The sequence below is a fragment of the Metarhizium acridum genome (genome assembly GCF_019434415.1).
Source record: "Metarhizium acridum strain ARSEF 324 chromosome Unknown scaffold_574, whole genome shotgun sequence".
NCBI lineage: Eukaryota > Fungi > Ascomycota > Sordariomycetes > Hypocreales > Clavicipitaceae > Metarhizium > Metarhizium acridum.
In genome coordinates this window covers 1,341,433-1,363,008 of record NW_027094044.1, presented here as the reverse complement: position 1 = coordinate 1,363,008, position 21,576 = coordinate 1,341,433, and the positions used below count along the sequence as shown (strand labels likewise).

At 45.6% G+C, this 21,576-nt stretch overlaps 6 protein-coding genes across 6 annotated transcripts; 3 read left to right on the top strand and 3 right to left on the bottom strand.

Moving 5' to 3' along the window:
• Positions 1–701: 701 nt before the first annotated feature.
• J3458_020816 (uncharacterized protein) lies at positions 702–1,313 on the top strand (the record flags this gene model as incomplete). The annotated part of the gene is made up of 1 exon (XM_066122256.1): positions 702–1,313. The coding sequence occupies one exon, from the start codon at positions 702–704 to the stop codon at positions 1,311–1,313; it is 612 nt and encodes a 203-aa protein (XP_065972885.1).
• Positions 1,314–1,613: 300 nt separating this feature from the next.
• On the top strand, positions 1,614–1,871 carry J3458_020815 (uncharacterized protein; the record flags this gene model as incomplete). Its single annotated transcript, XM_007809602.2, has 1 exon — positions 1,614–1,871. One exon carries the CDS (start codon positions 1,614–1,616, stop codon positions 1,869–1,871), a length of 258 nt encoding a protein of 85 aa, XP_007807793.2.
• A 964-nt stretch (positions 1,872–2,835) lies between these two features.
• On the bottom strand, positions 2,836–4,355 carry J3458_020814 (uncharacterized protein; the record flags this gene model as incomplete). Its single annotated transcript, XM_066122255.1, has 2 exons — positions 2,836–3,577; positions 3,634–4,355. 2 exons carry the CDS (start codon positions 4,353–4,355, stop codon positions 2,836–2,838), a joined length of 1,464 nt encoding a protein of 487 aa, XP_065972884.1.
• A 1,429-nt stretch (positions 4,356–5,784) lies between these two features.
• Positions 5,785–7,007, bottom strand: J3458_020813 (uncharacterized protein). The gene is made up of 3 exons (XM_066122254.1): positions 6,598–7,007; positions 6,365–6,542; positions 5,785–6,311 (listed from the first exon to the last, which is right to left on the bottom strand). The coding sequence occupies exons 1-3, from the start codon at positions 6,664–6,666 to the stop codon at positions 6,061–6,063; spliced, it is 498 nt and encodes a 165-aa protein (XP_065972883.1). The 5' UTR covers positions 6,667–7,007; the 3' UTR covers positions 5,785–6,060.
• Positions 7,008–7,651: 644 nt separating this feature from the next.
• Positions 7,652–11,060, bottom strand: J3458_020812 (uncharacterized protein). Its single transcript, XM_066122253.1, has 3 exons — positions 9,532–11,060; positions 8,995–9,457; positions 7,652–8,907 (listed from the first exon to the last, which is right to left on the bottom strand). Exons 1-3 carry the CDS (start codon positions 10,212–10,214, stop codon positions 8,533–8,535), a joined length of 1,521 nt encoding a protein of 506 aa, XP_065972882.1. The 5' UTR covers positions 10,215–11,060; the 3' UTR covers positions 7,652–8,532.
• A 4,808-nt stretch (positions 11,061–15,868) lies between these two features.
• Positions 15,869–18,462, top strand: J3458_022579 (uncharacterized protein). The gene has a single exon (XM_066123076.1). The coding sequence runs from the start codon at positions 15,985–15,987 to the stop codon at positions 17,968–17,970; it is 1,986 nt and encodes a 661-aa protein (XP_065972881.1). The 5' UTR covers positions 15,869–15,984; the 3' UTR covers positions 17,971–18,462.
• The last annotated feature ends 3,114 nt before the right edge of the window (positions 18,463–21,576 follow it).

The following is a 21,576-nucleotide window of genomic DNA, read 5'->3' as shown; positions in this document are numbered from 1 at the left end:
TACTATAGGTTCTACCCTATCCGATTCGACTCATAAACTATTTTCGTCTCTAATGCTGCCGAATGAACGGGCCACAAACTGAACCCAGTAGACACACAAGGCAAACCGGGGTCTATGCGCTCATGTAAAGCGTGACCGCCGCAGATTTTTAGTTTTCTTCGACGCCATTTATGATATCTTTCCCATTGTGCTGACTTGGCTCTTACTAATAAGACGGTTTTGCAGACAAATCGCGCTCTTCAGACGTAATGTGGGAGGGCGCTGGGAAATGCCAAACTCAATGCCAACCAGAATTGCACCTCACCATGGTCGACTGAGGAATCACGGCCTACCCCCAAAGTGAAATACCGAGAGATTGTTGGCCTTGCTCTCCCGGCCCGCCAGCCCATACAGCATTAACTGCACATGAAAAAGCCAAGGGCTGTGAGATGAGTGAAGCCCGCCACAAATTTGGCTGGTTATTCAACGACGCCACCATCATCTCTTATTGCTCAGTCTCCAGGACAACTTCACACAAATGGCTTCGTGGCGTACTGGACTGCCATGATCAATAGAACAGCAATAAACATCGTGAACTAGACTGATGGCAACAGTTTATTGTGAGTCTCGCCAAGGCCTGTCACGTCGCCGTCTTTCATAATGAAGTCAAGATTGTTCCACGTCAGCCACAATGGTGCTGCATTTTTCTAGCAGAGATGTAGATGTGTGTTTATAAGCGACTAGGCCCCTCGGCCTTCGCCAGTATTTCCCAAGCTCTTGTGCTTGATGATATTGTGTCTTGCCGCCATCACCAGCACCACGACATACTGGGTATGAACAAAATCATCGGACGAAACATGTGGTCTGAGACGTCCGAGTATGAGCGTCTCAAATCGCTTGAAAGAGAAGATGATGACCTCGAAGAGTCTAGCGAGTTGATACACCGCTCCACCGTCAGGCTGCCGAGAAAGATGCTCATGACGCTCCTGGCCTGCAACATGCTTCTGTTCATCGCATCGGTATACATTCTTTGGGCTGGCACCCTGGGAAGATGCGCGCCTTCAGAGTGGGAGTGTGCGAAAACCGTCTCGCCTTGGTGTGAGTACATGTTCGCAGCGCGAGCATCTTCGCTGCACCTTTTGCTGACCAGGGGAGCAGCTCCGTTATGGGAGGCCGTAGAATTCTGGGAAGGCAATTTCGACAACGACTTTGCCCACCCTTCCAAGTATCGCGGTCCGCCAACGCTTGAGCTGCAACAAACCTGGAATGATCTTTGGGGCGGTGAGCACAACTCCATGTGCGCGCCAGAAAAGCGTATTTACGGGCACCACTAACACAATTCCAGTTCGCGGGGTCGGAGTGGGCAAAGACGATTTGCAAAAGCTTAACAAGAGTGACGTTGATCAATACATTCAGATCCAAGGAAGCGACCCCAACAATCCAACGTACGGCGCTGCGGTAGAGGCTTTGCACCAGCTCCATTGTCTTGTAGGTTACCTCACTTTCCTGGGGTTCGGTCAGAGAATGATCACCCTCAGATATGGCCGCCGGCTTCCAAGGCGCACAACCGGGGATGGGCTAACCGTGACTACTGCCGATAGAACGTGATACGCCAGTACACCTGGCCGCTCGAGATGTATGACAAGTCGTGGGGAAAACTGTACCCGTCAGACTTGGAAGACACGGCTACAGCGCGGGTACATGTCGACCACTGCATAGAAACCCTTCGACTGAGCTTGATGTGCTATGCCGACGTTACACCCGTGCTGCTGATGTACGACGAAGCAGCTGGTGGCCGACGAACCGACTTTAATACCCACCACAAGTGCCGAAATTTCCAAAAGATTATGGATTATATAGACGAACATGGAGTGCAGGTTGATCCTTCTTGAAAGCCGACCCCTCATGCCAGTGTTCTTTTGCTGTATACCAAGAAAACCAGAACGATGGATTAGCTGGTGAAGAGCTGCTTCACGCGATTTCAAGTTGGCGCAAGTATCTTGGGTTCTGTGTCGGGTATTGATACAACTGCCGCTTTGATTCAAGTGAAGGTCTTCGTTTACAATCCACGAGCCCTTGTAACGACAACATGGTCATGATGCGAGATACAAGCGGTCCTTCCGCGAGTGGTAGCTGCTAGGAGCGGTGTCATGGGCAGCCCATTAATCAGGCCATGTCATGATATGTAACGAAACACCGGTTGTCACGTGCTATTCAATACCAAGGCATCTTTGAGAAACTCTCTGCTCCAACTCAGACTAGTTGACTAATTGGCACAGAGTACGTCTCAAATGGAGTATTTTGCAGTGAGAAGTCCCTTTCGGCCTATTTTGCGGGAAGTCCAGGGGGTGAGAAGAAATGGCTGAGCCAGATGTAGTTATTCGCATGTTTCTCGACAAGAAGCCTTGGAACTGCGTTTTGAAGAACCCTACAGTCAGCTGTCAGTTCTAGCAGAACTCTAAATAATTGTGGCAGGTTGAACCTGACAGCCCATATGACACACCCGTTTGTAACGACGATACCCTGAATCCATATCGCTGGGCGGGCTTTGTTAAAGACATGAATACAGCTTCCCTCTGAGCACAAGGTTTTCTACAAATGGAAATCTTACGAACTGGGTCTAGTGAGGATTTCCTTGGCAATGAGACAATGCAGATAACCAACATTTGCTTGAATCAGTGCAACATCGCCGCCTACAGTCCGATGAAGCTCAAACATGACGTCTACGCAGACGCAGATTTCAACAAAAATAAGCTTTCCTTTTGAGGACCTAGTCTCGAGGGAAATCTATCGCCAGGGGCAACCAGATTTGTCCCTTCAAATACCCAACAATAGTTGAGTCGGTGCTGTAGCCATTCAACTAAGAATCTCTCTTCTCCTAATTCTGAATGGTATGGCGCCCTTGACAGCCATTGTGCCCAATCCAAACCCACGCATGTCCATTTTCAATGAGTCAACATCCACGAGGGGTTCAATGTCAAAGTACGTCACCATGACTGCGGCGGTGTAAATAATATCGCGCTTAGCGAAATGGCGACCAGGGCATTGTCTCTGTCCGCCGCCGTAGGGGATCCAAGCTCCGTCCACATCCTTGATTCCATACGAGACATTGCCCCTTGGTGCTGGGCAAGCCGGTGGTCCTCCACCCACGCTTCGTGCTGGACATGAACTGCCGGCATCGTTGCTGGCCGTCCTCCTTGGCCCGCTGCCCGGAACGCCGTCGTACTTTAGAAACCTCTCTGCCCAAAACGTATCGAGAGGGTGCTGGCCGTTTTCACCAGTGTTCCAGACAGCAGGGTCCATGTGCGCGACGGTCGTGCTCATGAGGAGGAGATCGCCGCGAGGGACCATCCAGTCCTTCACGTGTAGGTTGTCAAAGATGGGGACCCTTATTATGAGCATGTGTACTCGCAGACGAAGAACCTCGGCATAGATGGACTGCAGCAGCGGGCTCTCCAATAGCAGGGCAATGTTGAGCCCTGTCGGCGACGAGTCTCGACATTTCGCGACCTCGCGCCGTACATTACGCAGGATTTCACTGTCGCTAATGATTTCCAGCACTGCCCAAAGACTGGCGACGACCGAGTTGCGAGTTGACCTGCGCTTCAGTTATTGAGCCGCTCATGAAGGGTCTGCGTCGTGGCACCAACTTACGCCCAGATGACTCCAAAGTCTTCGGAGGCCATGGCATCGGAGTCCATGTGGTCCATCTCGGAGAACAGTCCGTGACGTTCTCGAAACACTCGGCTGCCCCAGAACGGATCATCGCCATTTTCGTCGACGGAATCCCCTCGGAAGTTGAGCTGGGCATGGCTCCGCCAGTCCTTGACGCAGGCCAGGAGCCGATCCCGGCGGGCATATACCCGGGGTGCGAATATGCGCGGGGTGCTCCGGAAGAAACAATCCAGATGGCAATCCAGCTTCCACAGCTCCTCGAGGAAATCCGGATGGCGCTGCAGCAAGTAGGGGCCACAAAGAGCATCCGTGTTGGCGGCAGAGACTTCAACCTCGAATACTCGGGTCAGGTCAGGCATCTCGGTCCACCCAGCGCCGACTGGGAGATGCTGGAGCTTCTGCGTCAGGTGCGTCTCGTATCGGTTCCAGAAGGCCTTCATTCCCGGGCCCGATAGAAATTTGATCATTGGCCCGTATGTGAGGTAGTCGATGCGATTGCGAGGCTCGATGGCCGTGCCCGCCATGGGCTTGTGTCGATAACCAGACTTGTCCAAGTCGTACAGCCGAAGTGCTTCTCCCGACATCCCAAAGACATTTCCAAGCACAAATCTGTGCAGTGCGGCCATTGTGCAGGTCCAAGAGTTCTTGAACACTGCCTTGACCATATCGGGGCCCTGTGTGAGACACATGTCGGTATTCATGACGCGAACACGTACTGGGTGCTCATGTTGGAACAAACTATATACAAGGTCAGATGGCGTTGAAACCAAGAATAAATCGGGAATCTAAATGCTTGCCTGGAAGACAGTATCCAGCTCACGGGGTCTCGAGACATGGCAAACGACAACGTTGTCACGACGGGCCCAATACTTGGAAACGTATAAGGCCAATAAGGGGGCACTTTGGGACCGCCATATTGCGTTTTTGCCGACTTGAATATCCAAAAGGTTTTCATCCAGCTCGTGAGCAAGCATAATGCGACAATGGCAGGGACCGAGTAGACCAAGTCACATTGGGCCAGCACTCCGACGAGCACATGCAGAGCCACAAGAGGGCTTTCAACGACAGATGTATGCGTCACGGCAGATGACATCTTGTTCAAGACTTGTTCCAAAGTGACACTTTTCTACTTGGCCTATACAGCAGCTTTGGCGCAGTGGGAGAGTCGGTCGTTTATCTAGGCCACTATTCGTTCCCAAAGCAGTCGAGTGCCGAGCCCATGGCCCAAATCTACAAAGCTGCGGTACGTTTCAGATCATCCCATGCATATCACCCTCCGGCACATGGAAGCCAGCCCATGCAGCTACCCTGGTCATTAGGCGGCATGTGATCCCTTGGTCGACCACGCCTCGTCACTTACAATGGGACTGGCTTCTGTTTGGAACTCTGGTTCGACAATATGCATTGTACCCCGGCCTACGAGTGGTATGTAACGATACGAGATGATACGGAGACACGAAATCGCGGCAAGGGAGGAAAGCCATCAACGCCCACGTCTAGAAATCCGTCTCGTGAGGCTGAACACGGCCTCGGATCCAGAAACTCTATCAAATTCCCAACTTTGAACTCGGAACCACTTTTTACCCCGCGCCGTCACCACTCTGAGAAGGCTAGCAAACGTGGACAATATGAGATCTGACGCTTGGAATGAACCAAGTGACACATCAGCACCCTCATACACCAATACCCCCGATTCGGGATGGCTCTGATAACCTATAAGAACCACCCGCACGTTTGATGGCGCTTCGTGGCGTGCGCTGAAGATGCTGCCAGGTCGACTGTCGCTCTTATATATATGCGGATATGCCGAAACGTCAGCAAACGACGTCCGCTGCCTCTGTTTGATGCGTGTCAACTTGTTGATGTATGTCTTCTTATCCAGAAAGAAGGGCATCGAACTTCCAAACATCTTTGGTTCGAACTTTTGTCTTTTGCTTATACCCGCTTGTGGTAAAAAAAAAGAAAAATCATCTATACATAGGCCGCAAGGGCACGGGGATACAAGGACATGCCCACAGTTGGGCTTGACCGTGGCGCCCAACATTTTCATCCAACCATTTTTGGTCATCAAATCGCGGGACTTGTCCAGATGTTGCGCCGAGAGAGGAACGGTACCGGACACAACCGCGCATCGAATGCCTTGTACGGCCCTCTGTGGTACGACATGGGGCGTTCTGACCGACTTCACGCAGCGGAAATACATGTTTAGCTTGCCCTCTGGGAACTTGATATGATGCGTAACGTAAACTGTACAGGACCGGTCAAGGAAACAATACATGTGTCGACCGCACCTTGTCCCCTTTCGAAACCACCACATGTCGCATGGCATATGTTATACATGTACAGAGGCAGCCCCAATCTGCTCTTGCTCTACTTCTCGCCCCCCAATCTCTCCATTCATGCGTTCTACCAGAAGCGGACAGCATCAGGGCAAATGCTCTCGCCACCAGACAAAGTCCAGATCTTCTGGTCTCGAACGGGAACGCCGGTGTGAGCGGCATTGACCATCCAGCCTGGCCTGGTAGAGATGCCGACATGGACGACGCCAGTCTTGCAGTTGCCCCCCCTGCCCCAGAAGAGCAGGTCGCCAGCTTTGGCCTGGGCACGAGGAATGTGCTTGCCCAGCTTGGAGGTGTACTGAGTCTGGGCAGTTCGGGCTGACCGTATCCGTTAGCTCAAGTTTGGCTTCACCGAGTACAATGCGACGTACGAATCTCCGTCTTCTGGGCCTGGTAGACGGAGTACTGTGTAAGACCAGAGCAGTCAAAGCCGCCGTTGGTGGGACCGTGGATGTCACCACCACCCCAGACGTAAGGCTTGCCCTTCATCTTCTCAGCTGCGGCGACGATACCGGGTCCAGTGCGCTTCTCGAGGCCAGCGTCCTCGGCCTGGAAGGGTGGTGGTTAGTGATTTCACCGATTAGAGGCTGCGTTGGGTATATACCTCGGCAGTTGTGGGCATGGCATAAGCGCCAGCGGCGAGGAAAACAGTGAAGAGGGAGGAAGACTTCATTTTGTGGATTTGGTGCTGTAGGCTGTGAATTTGTCTTGTCAAGTGTTTTTGTTTGTTATAAGATGCTGGGTTGAGCTATTCGAAACTTCCAATGCTGAGCGGGCAAGCGGTCCCATTTGTAGGTTCGTTGTGATCCCTGGACTCATGGTTTATGCATCTGTCTTTGAGTGTTGTTTTTAGCTAGATGGGAAATCTTGGGCCAAAGGATCCGTCATGTTGGGGAGAAACATGCAGCTGAAATGCACAGTTCGACGATCGATGCTACCTCAGCCGCACAGCAGCTCCATTAGCATCTGCCTCGCAAGTGCAGACCTAGGGCAAATATTCTATTTTTATTCACGGGCCAGCGTTGTGCTCAGGCAGGATTGCTCTTTGGTCCCTGACTAGAAGCTGGATTCGCCCAATGGCACCCGACTTATTCAAGATGCCGGGCTGGCCCAGCATCGTAATTATAGCTCAAATGATCCATGTATCCTTGGCGAAATGCTGGCCGCCAATCTGGTCACAGCCTCGGCCAAATTTTGACATTTGGCCTCTATTCGACAGCCAGGTACCTGTCAAGTCTTGGGTGACAGTCTCCACACGCGGCGGATCAAGTTTGAAAGGAGGACAGTCATCGGGCTATCGCGCTGTCTTGTGGCATCATCAGTTTATGCCACTCCCCGAGAGCTGCTGGTTCCCGTCCTAGGACAGACTCTGTACATGAGCAACTCTGCCCGATGGCCATGTACACGGATCGAGTCGTCCACCAAGCTCGGCAAGACTTCCGACCTTCGTACCACATCTTGTATTTATTCGCAATGTTCGATGCTGCTTCAACTGTTCTCTCATCCCCACACGACGCCCGTGGAGGCGGCCGAGGCGCTCGGCTTGTCGGGCCACTTCCGTGGCGGGGGAGTCTTGCAGTTGACATGTCTCCAAGGTCCGATAGGGACCAGAATAATTACCGTCTCGTCATTATACGGTGGCTAGAAACACAATGGCACTATTTTATGACAATATAATCATGTCATAGCTTCAATTATCAAAATGATCTCGAGTCGCTTGCGTATTGAACCACAACACAAACTATCAAGGGCAATTCCGCGGTTCTATTTATGGGAACATCCGACAACCGGAACCAGGGTTCTCTAGTAACGATGTGCCGAAATAGGGTAAAATTCCAGCCTTGGCCCTTTAGTAGCTAAAGTAAGCTACTTGTCAGACACAGTCAGTTGCAGGGCTTAGACAAGAGAGGCTTCAGCTGAACCCAACCCATGTTAGCCCTACGACAACAACTTGCCAAATGAACCTATCGATGTGGTGATTACTCCGTACATGGCGCTCATTTCGGACACCAGTGCGGGACTCGGGACAGCCTTGTGCCCCTTTCAAACAGGACAAGCGAAGCTAGTACTGACAAGAGATGGGCTTTATCCCGGGTAATCAGTTACGAAAGCAAGTAACCTTATTGTCCCGGCTTTATCATTACTTCATCTCTTCTTCTCGAAAGTACTATCTTGCTCTTGAAACTGCCGGTCTGAAAGGGCTTCTGTCCTGAAAGCAGGGCCTTTCGCGTGCCCAATCACATACGGTATATTCTGGCTTCAATCCACCTCATGTTGTGCGTTTAGACAAAACTCCAAGTATCATGATTGCGCCCCTACTATGCTCAATAGTTGGTTAATATGCAGCTCTATTACTGGGTATCAGGCGCCTCTTTAGCGCTTACCATCAGCCCAGATCATCCAACTTCTCCTGTAGACGGAGGATCAATGCCTCTAACCGAAGAGCCCTCTATTCTCGACCATGCCAATGTTCCCATTTTTCTTTTTTCTTTCACCCTCTTTCACCCCCAGTGCAAACCATCATGGCGGGCCGGGTCCCTCAAAATATCCGCTTCAGGCTGGGACCAACCCAACTGGCCGTTTCGCATTTCCTGCTCAAACGCCACTGATTGATTCTCTCCGTCTCCCAACCGGACTTGTAATCGGTCCACTTCCCTTCAACCTCGTGCGCTTCCTGCGGTCCCCCGTAGTGAATGGCGTGCATGAGGTGACAGGTGTTTTGGTCTCGTCCTTTCCAAACCCACTGCATACACTTCTCATCAGCGCGGCACAGTGTCTGACAAGCTTGGGACGAGTCTGCTTGGTGCTCCCCGGAGGGCTTGAAACTACCACGGGCTTCATTGTTCCAGTTGTCGCGGGTTGACTGCTGGCCCGGGCGGTAAAAGTGCCACAGGTCCGAGTACATGAGCGGTTGCTGTGCCCGGGGGATCAGTTTGTCAGTATCCAGCTACATTTTCTCGCGGCAGGTTATATTCCCCTGTATTTGGCGTGGGCGACTTACCCCGTGTTTTCTGTGTTCAAACTCCCACCTCCATAGCCTGACCATGTCTTGCGTCGCGACCTTGTGCATCGTCACCAGGGGATGGCACCAGTGGTCGTCGTCGAACGGGAGAGCCGTCAGCAGGTACGGCGTGAACAGCGGATAGAAGCCCTGCAAGACAATACCCAGCTCCCACGCCGCAAAGCCGAGAATACTGTCGCCGCAGCATTCGCCGTCGTGGGCAAGATATCTGAACCTCTCGCTGAATGGCGGGTCGATGTACGCGCCGTTGGGCCCGACGCGACGGTCAAGAAGCTTCTTCATGGCTCCCCGACTGAGGACGTATCCAGGGCCGCCGTTGGCAAACAACGTCCCTTGGAGGCGTCTCCCGTCCCGGCGTCCGGGAGACGCCGACCCCATGTACAAGGGCGTGTCGGGATCCAGTGTGTCGAGAAAGCGAAACATGTTGTCCCAAATAATATATCTGAGAATGAGTTGTCAAGTCAGTGTCATTGCAGTCGGGGCAAACTTGTCAACGCCCTACAGCGTCGCACTTACGTGTCCGTCTCGTAAAAGACGTAAAATTCCTTGTTCGGCTTCATCGTCCACGCTTGCTCGACCCCCGGCAAGAACTTGAACTTATCCAACGCCCAGCCATCAATCTTTTTCGCGGCCTCTTTATCCGTTTCCAATGTCCTGTTTGCCCTCATCTCCTTTTGCAGCAGATACTGCTGGAACTTGGAGGTATCCGGACCCTTTCGATATGTATCCGGCAGATGAGCCAAGATGTCGATGACTTTGTGGCCGCGCAGAGTCTCCTCCATGTCTGAAAAGATCAACAAGTCATCTGCGGAAAAGCAGGCGCTCACACTGTCCAACTGCGACTCAATCTTGTCCCGGTTTTCGCTGTATCCCATCTTCAGAACAGGCTGGATCCGCGACAGCTTGTGTTTGGGGAAACTGGCGCATAGTTCCTGGGTGGTTCTGTTGCCGGGGCTCAGTGACACGGGCTGGAAGTCGCTCGTGGATGGAAAGCTGTACGTCTTGTTGATTTCGTCGGGTTCCAGCCACAACTTGTTGGGAGCAAGTTCCGGCACCGATGCTGGTTTACGGCGGCTCCACAGAAAGAGGCCTGTTAGGAGGAACAAAGCTGCCGTCAGCAGGATGTTGCGATTGAGGCGCTTGTTGGTCAGAGGCGACAGGCGCGACTTGTCCGGCTGATTGAAGGGTTTCATGGCCATGACGTCTATTCAAGACGCCGCAGTGGCGACACGAAGCCGGCTTTGACGATTTGATGTTGTGGCTGCAGTAGATGAAGGTCAAGCCGCGTCATTTCGTGTGCTGTCACTAATAAACACCAGATTTTCGGGGGCTTGGAGGAGGGAAGAAGAGAGAAGGCTCCAGACCCAGACAGAGGGCTGGCTCCATGGTTGTGCAAACCGAACCCGAATCTGCTGAATAAAGGATACACACACAGAACGGTCCTCATTTCCCTTGGGCAACAAAGCTCACCCACTTTAGCCTTGTGGGTATCCGAGCTGACCTGGAGGCCAGGACTGACGTATGACACTCGTTTGCTTGCGGAGCAGATGGGCCGAAAGTCAGTAAAATCTCCGATCGTTGACAGCCACCCGGGGTACCACCAAAGGTCCGTGTCCTGTTGTCAAGATATTTAACCCGCCCGCGGCTCCACCTTGTACGTTTCTCAACACGTTGACCAAGACAGCCAGCCAGTTGCTTCGAGGCTAGACTCAGTCTATGACTCGGTCATTTCTTCCAGTTACATTGCGTCTTACGTTGTCATCTTGGCATCTTGGCATTCGCCCAATCCACCCACGAATTTCGAGACGAGTGACCAAGGGTTTGTCTGGCCAACGCCCCGCCGCTTCCGGCCACAGATTTGTGGCTGTCGCACATTAGCCAAACTCCGCAAAACACCAGTCTGCTGAATCAATTTTATAAAAATCGTAAATTTACTAAAAGAGATGAAAAGGTCTTAAAAATAAATAAATAATTTATAATTTCACAGCATTCGCTCAAGACCGTAAGTCGGGGCCGCTGCTCCAGTCTGTGAGCATGAGTTTTCTTCCACCGTTGACCCTTCAAATCCGCGCCAGTCTTCGTCAGTCATCTCACAAGCCCCATCGTTCAAAAGAAAGTTTTTGTGAGTGTAATCAGTCTGCCTATTCGAATTGCCCTTTGTTTCGCTGCAAGACTACATGGCGCAGGCTATTGAGAGTCCCAGACCTCTAAATGTATTGTATTTTTTGTAGTTTTTACTATACTGTATTGTATTGTATTGTATTGTAATATATTATAATACATTACAGGATACGAATACCTATAAATGTATTATAAGGCTATAAAATATCTAATATTATAAATAAATGCTTATATAAGCATATTATATATTAAAATAAAGCTAAAAATCACGTGATTTTAGATCTTTAAAAATTAACCTTAAAATGTGGACATTAAGCGAGATATTAAGCTTTAAAGTTATGTCTTAAAATAAAAAGTAAGTAAAGCGGGGCGAATTTTCAATTGCTTATAACTTTTTAAGATAATAACTTATAGTAATAAAAAGTGGGTCATTTTAAAGAGCTAATTTAGCTCTTTTTAATGATATAAAATTTTCCCTTATAACCCTTATAATTAGCCTTGTAATCTTTAGTTTAAGAAAACAGGGGTTTTTTTTACTTATAATACATTTATAGGTATTTTAGTTATGTAATGTAATGTATTTAAATACAATACACGAAAATACAATACAATATAAAATACAATACACAATACACTTGTATTTACTATATTTGTAAGAGCTCTGATTGAGATAGACTGTTGTCGGTATTAACACAAAGCGGAACTAAAGTGGCGCAAACAGCTGTCTTCCCAAAATGTCAATGTTGAAACACTGCATGGCTGGCCAGCATAGTTGCGGGGCGACGGAGGCGGAGCGACACTAAACTTTGATTAGCTGCCAAGTATAGAACATTGGCTAGATGTTCGCCCAGCATACGAGGACTTACCGTACCCAGCTCTCCTCAGTTTGCCTGTAGCATGTTTTTTGTTCGATTTCCACAACTAATTACAGTCACTTTAGCTGGATTGGTAGGTGGGGTATATATTAGGGCTCGTACCGCCTATAATGTGTACTAGTGTAACTTATACTTTTTATTTTATATAATAGAATAATATATATAATTATAATAGGTTATAAGCTTAATAGCTTTAAAGCTTTTATTATTACTTTAAACTCCTTTTAAGTTTATAAAAAGCTCTTTTAATAAGTATCTTAAAGATTAAACCTTTTTCTTTAAATATAATTCTCTTTCTTTTATATTAAATATATTTATTATATAATAAATATTACTTTATTAAATCTATTATTATTTATTATAAGTAAAGTGTTACGAACGACACTGCACAAGACACGGGACGGGACCGCACCGGCTAGGACAGGCACGACCCGTGGGCACAAGAAGAAGGCAGGGGCACGTGACCAGCCACGTGACCCAAGAGGCGATCGAAGAGGTCGATGTTCGAACACATCGACCAGGGAGGATCGAACCGACCGAACCTCGAGCCAGTCGATCAAGGTTCGAAGAGATCGATGGTCGAGCAAATCGATCCAGGACTACAATAGAGAGATAGACGAGTACTTAAGGAGGAGGTATTCCCATAGTCAGATAGTCTAGATCTCTATTGATCAATCTAAGCAATAGTCTTACTATTGAGAGTTATACTCTTAACGGCCTTATTGGGATACTGCTCAAAAAGCTACTCTGTAGCATTCAACCTGACTTACTTCCTAAGAAACAGACCTACTGTGCCTTAGAACCTAAGCCACCGTTACATTTTGATCAATCCTGTTCAGTAAGTTACCTTGAAACTTTGAGCAGTAACAACTTCCAAGATGTCTACTTCAAGCGGAAAGACCACCAACCCCGGGGAGATGATGAAGTACCTTCATGACAAGATCACCGAGCTCGAGAAGCAGAATCGACAGCTTCTCGACCGACAGAATGATCTCTACGAAAAACTTGAGGCACGAGAAGAGGAACTTGCAGCAGTTCAAAATCTCACACCTGCATCCTCTATCAACAATAACAACATGCCAAAATTCCCCAAGCCTGAATCATACGATGGTTACAAAGGTGATGTGAGGAACTTTCTCACACAAGCCCAAGCTTACCTACGAGTCAACGAAAAAATCTACACGACACCTGAGTCACAGATTCTTTGCATTGGCAACCTCTTGACTGGGAAAGCAATGGAATGGTGGGAGCCAACCCTCCGCGCACATCTTAAGCACGGTGCCGAAGCCGGAGCGGAAGTTGTCCACATCTTCTCTGATTACGAAACCTTCGAAGAACGACTTCTCGCTGCATTTGGAAATCCCGATGAGCATAAGGAAGCTACACGACAACTTACTCGACTCAAGCAGACCGGATCTGCAGCTCATTACGCTAGGGAATTCAAACGCATCGCAGCAAAACTCAACTGGAATACCGAACCCAAAATGGAAGTCTTCTATCAAGGACTCAAAGAAGAAGTGAAGGATGACATTTATCGAGAAGATCGTCCTGAGTTATTTGACGACTTCGTCGAAATGGTCATCAAGGCAGACAACCGTCTATACGAGCGACGTCACGAAAAAAGTCACAGGAAATTCGGAACATATGCTAGGTTCAATAAACCTAATAGTAGCAAGCCACGCCGAACATCGACAGCATACGGGTACCACGCCGGACCTATGGAACTTGACGCCGCAAATAAGGAAAGGGGGAAGACTTGTTACAATTGTGGCAAGACTGGACACTTTGCGAATAAATGCAGAGCCCCGAAAAAGCCATGGAAGCCAATTCCTGAAGGCAGGAAGCTCCATGCCGCAAACCGAGAAGACTTACCCACGCGAAATCTCAGTGTGGCAAGCAATGAAGGAAGCCCCACGTTAGCAAACAACATCAGTTCGGATGAAGATTGGGAATTCGGAACCCAACCAGTACCCGACGACTTTTGGGAACACTGGACACCCTCACCAAAAAGTGAACCTTCACTGGAACAGATCCAAGAAGAAGAGAATCATCCAACTGAGAAAGACGAACCTGAAATCGAACACAGACTCCTTAATTGGACCTTCTGTTACGATGACAATTGCTACACGCACCTTAGCAGCAAGCAAGGTAGCGGATGGTTTCCACGAGAACGAAAGGGAAGGAGAACAACCCTTACGATACAACCGAAATTACGACGAACCGATTCAAAGATATTGAACGGAAAGTTATACTGTGCTAAGGATAACGCACACACTACCCAAGCCATAACCCCACAATGCAAGGAGGAAGGGAACTGTGTGACTGTGAGCAACTCGCTTAGCCCGAGTTCGATTAACACAGATGGTAGATCAAGCGATCACCAAGGAAGCTCCAACAATGCGTCGGAAGACAACCGCCGACGACAGCGCCTAGAACAACGCGCTAGAGAACGACATGAGGACAGGACCAACAAATCGGGAAACGACAGCCGTCGTCGCAATTAAGACCGATTCCTCGACGGAGATCTGACAGGTCTCTATGTACTGCAAACATCGGCAGCACAGCACATCTCATGATCGACATGACTATAATGGGACAAAGGATCCAGGCAATGATTGATAGCGGAGCACAAGGAAATTTTATCTCGCCGAATCTCGTCAACAGATTACGATTGCCTTGGACACCCAAAGACGAGCCCTACCGACTCACGACTGTGGAAGGAACTGCGGTGAAGTATAGCCAAGGAGTAGTCGACATGGAAGTAGCGCAACTTCTCGTCGACATACAAGGCACGAAACACCGGGTTACATTGGATATCACAGTGATCTCAAAACACGATGTTATATTAGGGATACCCTGGTTGCGAGCGAGCAATCCTCGAGTCAATTGGAGAACCGGCCAACTTCAATGGGATTTACCAGGATGCGGTTACGAAGCAGAGAGCGGCCTACGAAGGGCACCTCATTCGGACTACGACAGGCCTCTAGGAATATATGTGATCGCCAGAGAGCCAAAAGCTGAGACAACGGAGATTCCCGAGGAATACTCACAGTACAGCAAGCTGTTCAGCGGAGAGCTAGAAACAGGACTACCGGAGCATTCACGCTGGGACCACGAGATCAGACTCCAGCCCGGTACTGAACCAACGTTCAACAAAATTTATCCTCAGAACCCTGAGCAAGACAAGGCGCTCAAGGAGTATCTGGAGGACATGCTACAAAAGGGATACATACGACCATCAGAGTCCCCAGCAGGATACCCAATCCTGTGGGTACCAAAGAAGAACGGGAAACTACGACCATGCATCGATTACCGACACTTGAATAAGATCACAATCAAGAATCGATACCCGTTACCGCTTATGACGGAAATCAGAGACAAAGTTGGAAAAGCCAAATGGTTCACCACACTCGACTTAAAAGGAGCATATAACCTCATACGGATGAAAGAAGGCCACGAGTGGATGACAGCATTCCGAACCAGCAGAGGACACTACGAATATCTAGTGATGCCTTTCGGGCTTACCAACGCACCAGCAACCTTTCAAAGAATGATCGATACGATCTTACGGAAACAACTAGGAGTGTTTGTGGTTGTATACCTCGACGATATCCTCATCTATTCAGATACCCTTGAGGAACACAAACGACATGTACATGAGGTACTACAAACTCTACAGGACAACAAACTCTTAGTCGAAGCCTCGAAATGCCAGTTCCACCAGAACACTGTGCACTTTCTAGGGTACGTGCTCACACACGGAGAAATACGAATGAGCCCGGATAAGATCAAAACCATCAAGGAATGGCCTACACCAAAGAATCTAAAAGAAGTCAGAGGATTCACAGCATTCGTGAACTTCTACCGCAAGTTCTTGAGCGGATATGGAGACATTTCACGACCTCTCACAAACCTAACAAAGAAAGAAGTCGGCTTCCAGTGGAACGAACCAGAAGCCACGGCATTCCAGAAGATGAAAGATTTAGTTACGTCAGAACCTGTGTTGAAAGCACCTGATCAGGACAAAACTTATGAGCTTGAAACGGACGCCTCAGACTTTGCACTAGGCGGACAGCTTGGACAACGAGATGATCAAGGAAGATTGCACCCAGTTGCATTCTTCTCGAAGAAACTCCACGGACCCGAACTCAATTATGGGATCCACGACAAAGAACTCATGGCTATCATTGAGTGCTTCAAAGAATGGAGACACTATCTCATAGGAGCAAAGCATCAAATCAAGGTCTATACTGACCACAAGAATCTCACATCGTTCTTGACCACAAAGGATCTGAACAAACGACAGATCAGATGGTATGAAACCCTCACGGATTATGACTTCGAGATCATATACCGTAAAGGATCCGAAAACGGAAGGGCCGACGCGCTCAGCCGAAGAGAGGATTTGAAATCGGATGAGCAAGTGAGTAATGCACCCTTGCTACGCGCCACCAAGGATGGGAACCTTGTGCTAGGCACCCGAGAAATCAACATGACCTGGCAAGTCAAGCCAGATGAAACATGGATGCATCGGATCGCATCATGCATTAATAATGACAGCTATCTGGACAATTGGGAAACGAAAACGCATCTGTCCAAGGAAGGCAAGACCTTCTTGTACAATGAACGGCAGTATGTTCCCAGTACACTTCAAGAACAGCTTGTCAAGGAAATACACGAGCACCCACTACACGGACATCAGGGTGTAGGGAAAACGATCAGCAGGCTAAGAAGATCGTACGACTTCCCAGAAAGCAGAAAAATGGTACAAGAAGTCATCAAGAAATGCGACACGTGCAACAAAGCAAAATCAGCGCGACACGCACCATACGGAGAATTACAACCGATATCACCACCTGAAAGAGCATGGCAAACTGTTACAATGGACTTCATCGTCAAACTACCGAAGTCAAAAGAACCCATGACAGGAGTAGCTTACGACAGCATCCTAGTTATTGTGGACAAACTCACAAAATACGCCTACTACATTCCATACAAGGAATCGAGCAACACCAAGGACTTGGCGTATATGTTCTTCAAAACAGTTATCGCACAGCACGGATTACCGACAAAACTTATATCGGATCGCGACAAATTGTTCACCTCAAACTTTTGGAAATGCCTCATGGAGACCATGAAGATCAAACAAAGCTTATCAACGGCATTCCACCCACAATCAGATGGGCAAACAGAAATCTTGAACCAAATACTCGAACAATATCTGCGAAGCTATGTCAACTACCAACAGAATGATTGGGTAGAATGGCTACCACTAGCACAATGGGCTTACAATAGCTCTGAGATTGACAACATGAAGATGTCACCATTCAGGGCAAATTACGGATTTGACCCTATCATCGAGACACATGCGACACAGAATGTGAACGCGCCAGCAGCTACAACGCATGCAGCAACCATGACAGAAATACAGAAACACTTGCAACAGGAATGGATATTTTTGCAGAACCGAATGAAACACTACGCGGACAGAAAGAGATTGCCAGCGCCAATCCTAGAGGAGGGACATAAAGTATACCTCATTCGCAAAAACATCAAAACTAAGCGACCCAGCGACAAACTCGACTGGAAGAAGATCGGACCATTCCTTATCAAACGGAAAATCTCGAATACCAACTACGAACTATCATTACCAGATGGAATGAGAATCCATCCCATATTTCATATATCGCTACTAGAGAAAGCACCAGATGAATCTACAATCGCTACCAACATCACAACGGAAGATACCAACGAATACGAAGTCGAACGAATACTCAAAGCACGAGGGAACATAAAGAATCGTCATTATCTCGTTAAATGGAAGGGATATCCAAACTCCGAAAACACCTGGGAACCAGCCGGAAACCTCACGAACTGCTCGACGTTGCTTGAACAGTTTCATTCCCAAGGAACGCATCCCAATCAATCTCCTGAGCACCGTCCAACGACTCGATACTGAATTCGGCATCCAAGGAACGAACCAAAACAGGATCCAGATCCTCGGAAGGAGTAGGAAGGACCCCTGTGGTCTTTTGAAGCTGTTCCGCTTCCTCACGTTCCACACGTTCCAACTCTTCGACGTTGTCGATACCACGCGCAACCGCACGCATCATTTTCTCAAACCACAATTTCTTTTGTTTCCGCAAACGCAAGACCTTTTGATTCTCGGCTAAGGCACGCTCCTCAGCTTCTTCAAGCTCCCTCTCGAGCTTGTAATGTTGATCCGCGATGCTGCGAAGCTGTTGAGGGGTCACCCCCGCAATATCACAATTCCCTTGCTTGTCCACCACACACTTCACACAACGACTCGAATCGGAAACGGAGGCTTCACATTGGGGAAGTCCCATACGGGCGCAGCGAGCGCAAGCCTTCATAAAGGACAAAGACGGATTGTTGATTATCGCAGAAAGAAGGTTATCCCGGCGAAGGGAAGAAGCAGACGAAGCTTTAGACCGCTGTTTTGAGACACGGTTAGTCGACATGATGGCACATGATGATGGAAGGAAGAAAACGCACGACACTCAAGCCGGCCTGTTTCGATGGCCTTGAGGACAAGACCAACAGAGGAGGGGCATAATGTTACGAACGACACTGCACAAGACACGGGACGGGACCGCACCGGCTAGGACAGGCACGACCCGTGGGCACAAGAAGAAGGCAGGGGCACGTGACCAGCCACGTGACCCAAGAGGCGATCGAAGAGGTCGATGTTCGAACACATCGACCAGGGAGGATCGAACCGACCGAACCTCGAGCCAGTCGATCAAGGTTCGAAGAGATCGATGGTCGAGCAAATCGATCCAGGACTACAATAGAGAGATAGACGAGTACTTAAGGAGGAGGTATTCCCATAGTCAGATAGTCTAGATCTCTATTGATCAATCTAAGCAATAGTCTTACTATTGAGAGTTATACTCTTAACGGCCTTATTGGGATACTGCTCAAAAAGCTACTCTGTAGCATTCAACCTGACTTACTTCCTAAGAAACAGACCTACTGTGCCTTAGAACCTAAGCCACCGTTACATAAAGGTAAGTTTAAGGTAAGGTAATTATAAATTTTAAATTAAAATAACGTTAAATTTATTATTATTAATACTATTATTATTATTATAAAAACTTAATATAACTTTAAGAATTTAAATTAATAGGTAAGTAACTTATTATTTATTTTAAATAAAAAGTATAATAAGCTTATTAATATTTTAATAATTAATATTAACTTTAAACTTAAGTAAGTTATACGTAAAGAAAGTATTAATATAAGTAATTATTAATACTAATAAACGCCTTTTAATATAATTAAGAGAAGTAATATTTTAAGCGCGAGTAATTTTTACTTAATAATACCTTTTAGGTAAAAGTTAAAGGTAAACTAATATATTTAAGCCTTTAAAGATATTTCTTTAATAAGTATTAATTTTAAATTAAAATTTTTACCTATAACTTATACGTAAGATTAATAAAATACCTTTATTAATAGGTATTTTATCTTTAAAAGTAAGCTTTAAGTAATATATTAAGGTATTCTCTCTTTTAATTTAAAAGAGATTAAAAGTAAAACTTATATCTTATAAGTATATATAATTACTTAAAATATTTAATATCTTTTAAATACTTAAATAAATTAAAAACCTAGCTATATTAAATAATTTAATAACTTTTAAGCTTTTAGGTTATTATTAGCTTTTATTCTCTTAAAATATTAATATATATTAAAACTATTAAGTTAATACTCTAGTAATATATTATATATAATAGCTTTTTAATAATATAATAATATTATACTCTTTAAACTAATATTAAATAAAGAACTTAAAGTTAATGTTAATAACTTTAACGTATAAAACTTAATAGTTAAAGCTATTAATAATAATAATAATTACTTAGCTATACTTAAACTTAAGAACTTTATTAATTAGGTTAAGTAAGATAAAGTATTAAAGAATATTATTATAATTAAATTTATTACGCTTATTCTTTAAGAACTCTTATAAGTTATAATTTACTTCTTTAATAAAGCTTTATTTAAATAAAATCTAAAATAAGTACGTATAATAACTTATATTTTAAAAATAACGTAATTATAATTTAATTATAGGTATTTATAAGTTATACTTTACTTATATAATAGAAAAGATTAAAGCTAAAATAAACGCGTATAAGGCTTACTTAATATTATAAAAACTTAATTAATAAGGTAAAGCTAATATTCTTAATAAAGTTATTATTAAACTTATTATTAATACCTTATAAAAATATAATAATATATAAGAATTTACTTAAGTATTTAAGAAAAGGCTATATAAACTTAAACGTATATAATTAAATTAAATAATATTTAAGAAGCTTTATTAGTTATAGTTTCTTATTAATTTAAGAGATACCTTTAGTATTTTTTATTTATAAGTCTATTAATAATATTAAGTAACTAGTATTAATAATAATATAAATATTACCTTAAACTTACTAATAAACCTTACTTAAAATAAGTATTAATACTTAAAGATAAAAAAGAAGCTTATTAATTAAAGTAATAAAGGCCTTATTAATCCCTTTACCTATTATACTAATAATAGTATTAATAATAAGTATAAGAGAGATATAATAGAGTTAAATTAGCTCTTATAAAAGCGAATAAAAGCCTTAAAGCTTAATAATTATTAAGAGCTCTTTTAAAAGGTTTATAGTATATATAAATAATTAAATACTTTAGGTAATTATAATAATAATAAGTGTATAATTTAAAATAAATAACGCGCTAATAAGAATACTATAAATAAACGCCTAACAATATATAATATAAACGCTAATATACCTTAAGATATAAAAGCATTTTTAGCGTAATTATAAGACTTAAGTAACTTTTTTATAGTAATAATTAATAAGAATAAGGTTACTACTATAATAATTAAAGGTTATAAAGTAAATATAAGAAGCTTTAATTAAATATTTAATAATACTATAAAGTATTACATTTATTATAATTAATATATATTTAATAATTATAAGGTATTTAATAAATTAATCCCTATAAATAAAGTAAGTAATAATACTTAAGCACTTAATAGTAGTATAATTTCCCTAATAATTTAAAGGGTTAATAATATTAAGCTTATTAAGCTTTAATAAGTATTATATATCTTAATATTACTAGTAAATTTATTAGCTTTAAAAGCGTTTATTAAAAAGTGTTACGAATGACACTGCACAAGATACGAGACGGGACCGCACTAGCTAGGACAGGCATAACTGTTACGACCCAGCCGCAGGCTGCGGTGTAGGTCACAAAAGTGGGCCGAACTGCATGAGCTGCCGCGCAGCACAGGCAGGAGGGACCACGGAACAATGGTCGGCACGAGCTACCAGTAAGAAGGTGCTCACCATGCACGAAGTGAGCAGTGTAAGTGATCACGACAAAAGCAACGTGAGCAACGCTGTTGCTCACGTCTAGGATGGGTGATTATCATAGTATATAGGGACCCCTAGGTTCGCTTCATAGATAGACTCTAGCTCCTTAGCTTTCAACACAGATCATTATATTGACCTAAGCTTCGCTTACAACT

Excerpts from the sequence above, each read along its gene's own strand:
- J3458_022579 (XM_066123076.1), top strand. The coding sequence starts at position 15,985 with ATGAAAGATTTAGTTACGTCAGAACCTGTGTTGAAAGCACCTGATCAG.
- J3458_020813 (XM_066122254.1), bottom strand. The coding sequence starts at position 6,666 with ATGAAGTCTTCCTCCCTCTTCACTGTTTTCCTCGCCGCTGGCGCTTAT. Across the intron at positions 6,543-6,597 it reads CCATGCCCACAACTGCCGAG|GCCGAGGACGCTGGCCTCGA; the intron begins GTATATACCCAA and ends CCACCCTTCCAG. Across the intron at positions 6,312-6,364 it reads GGCCCAGAAGACGGAGATTC|CCCGAACTGCCCAGACTCAG; the intron begins GTACGTCGCATT and ends GGATACGGTCAG.
- J3458_020812 (XM_066122253.1), bottom strand. The coding sequence starts at position 10,214 with ATGGCCATGAAACCCTTCAATCAGCCGGACAAGTCGCGCCTGTCGCCT. Across the intron at positions 9,458-9,531 it reads GTCTTTTACGAGACGGACAC|ATATATTATTTGGGACAACA; the intron begins GTAAGTGCGACG and ends ACTCATTCTCAG. Across the intron at positions 8,908-8,994 it reads TTGAACACAGAAAACACGGG|CAACCGCTCATGTACTCGGA; the intron begins GTAAGTCGCCCA and ends CCCCGGGCACAG.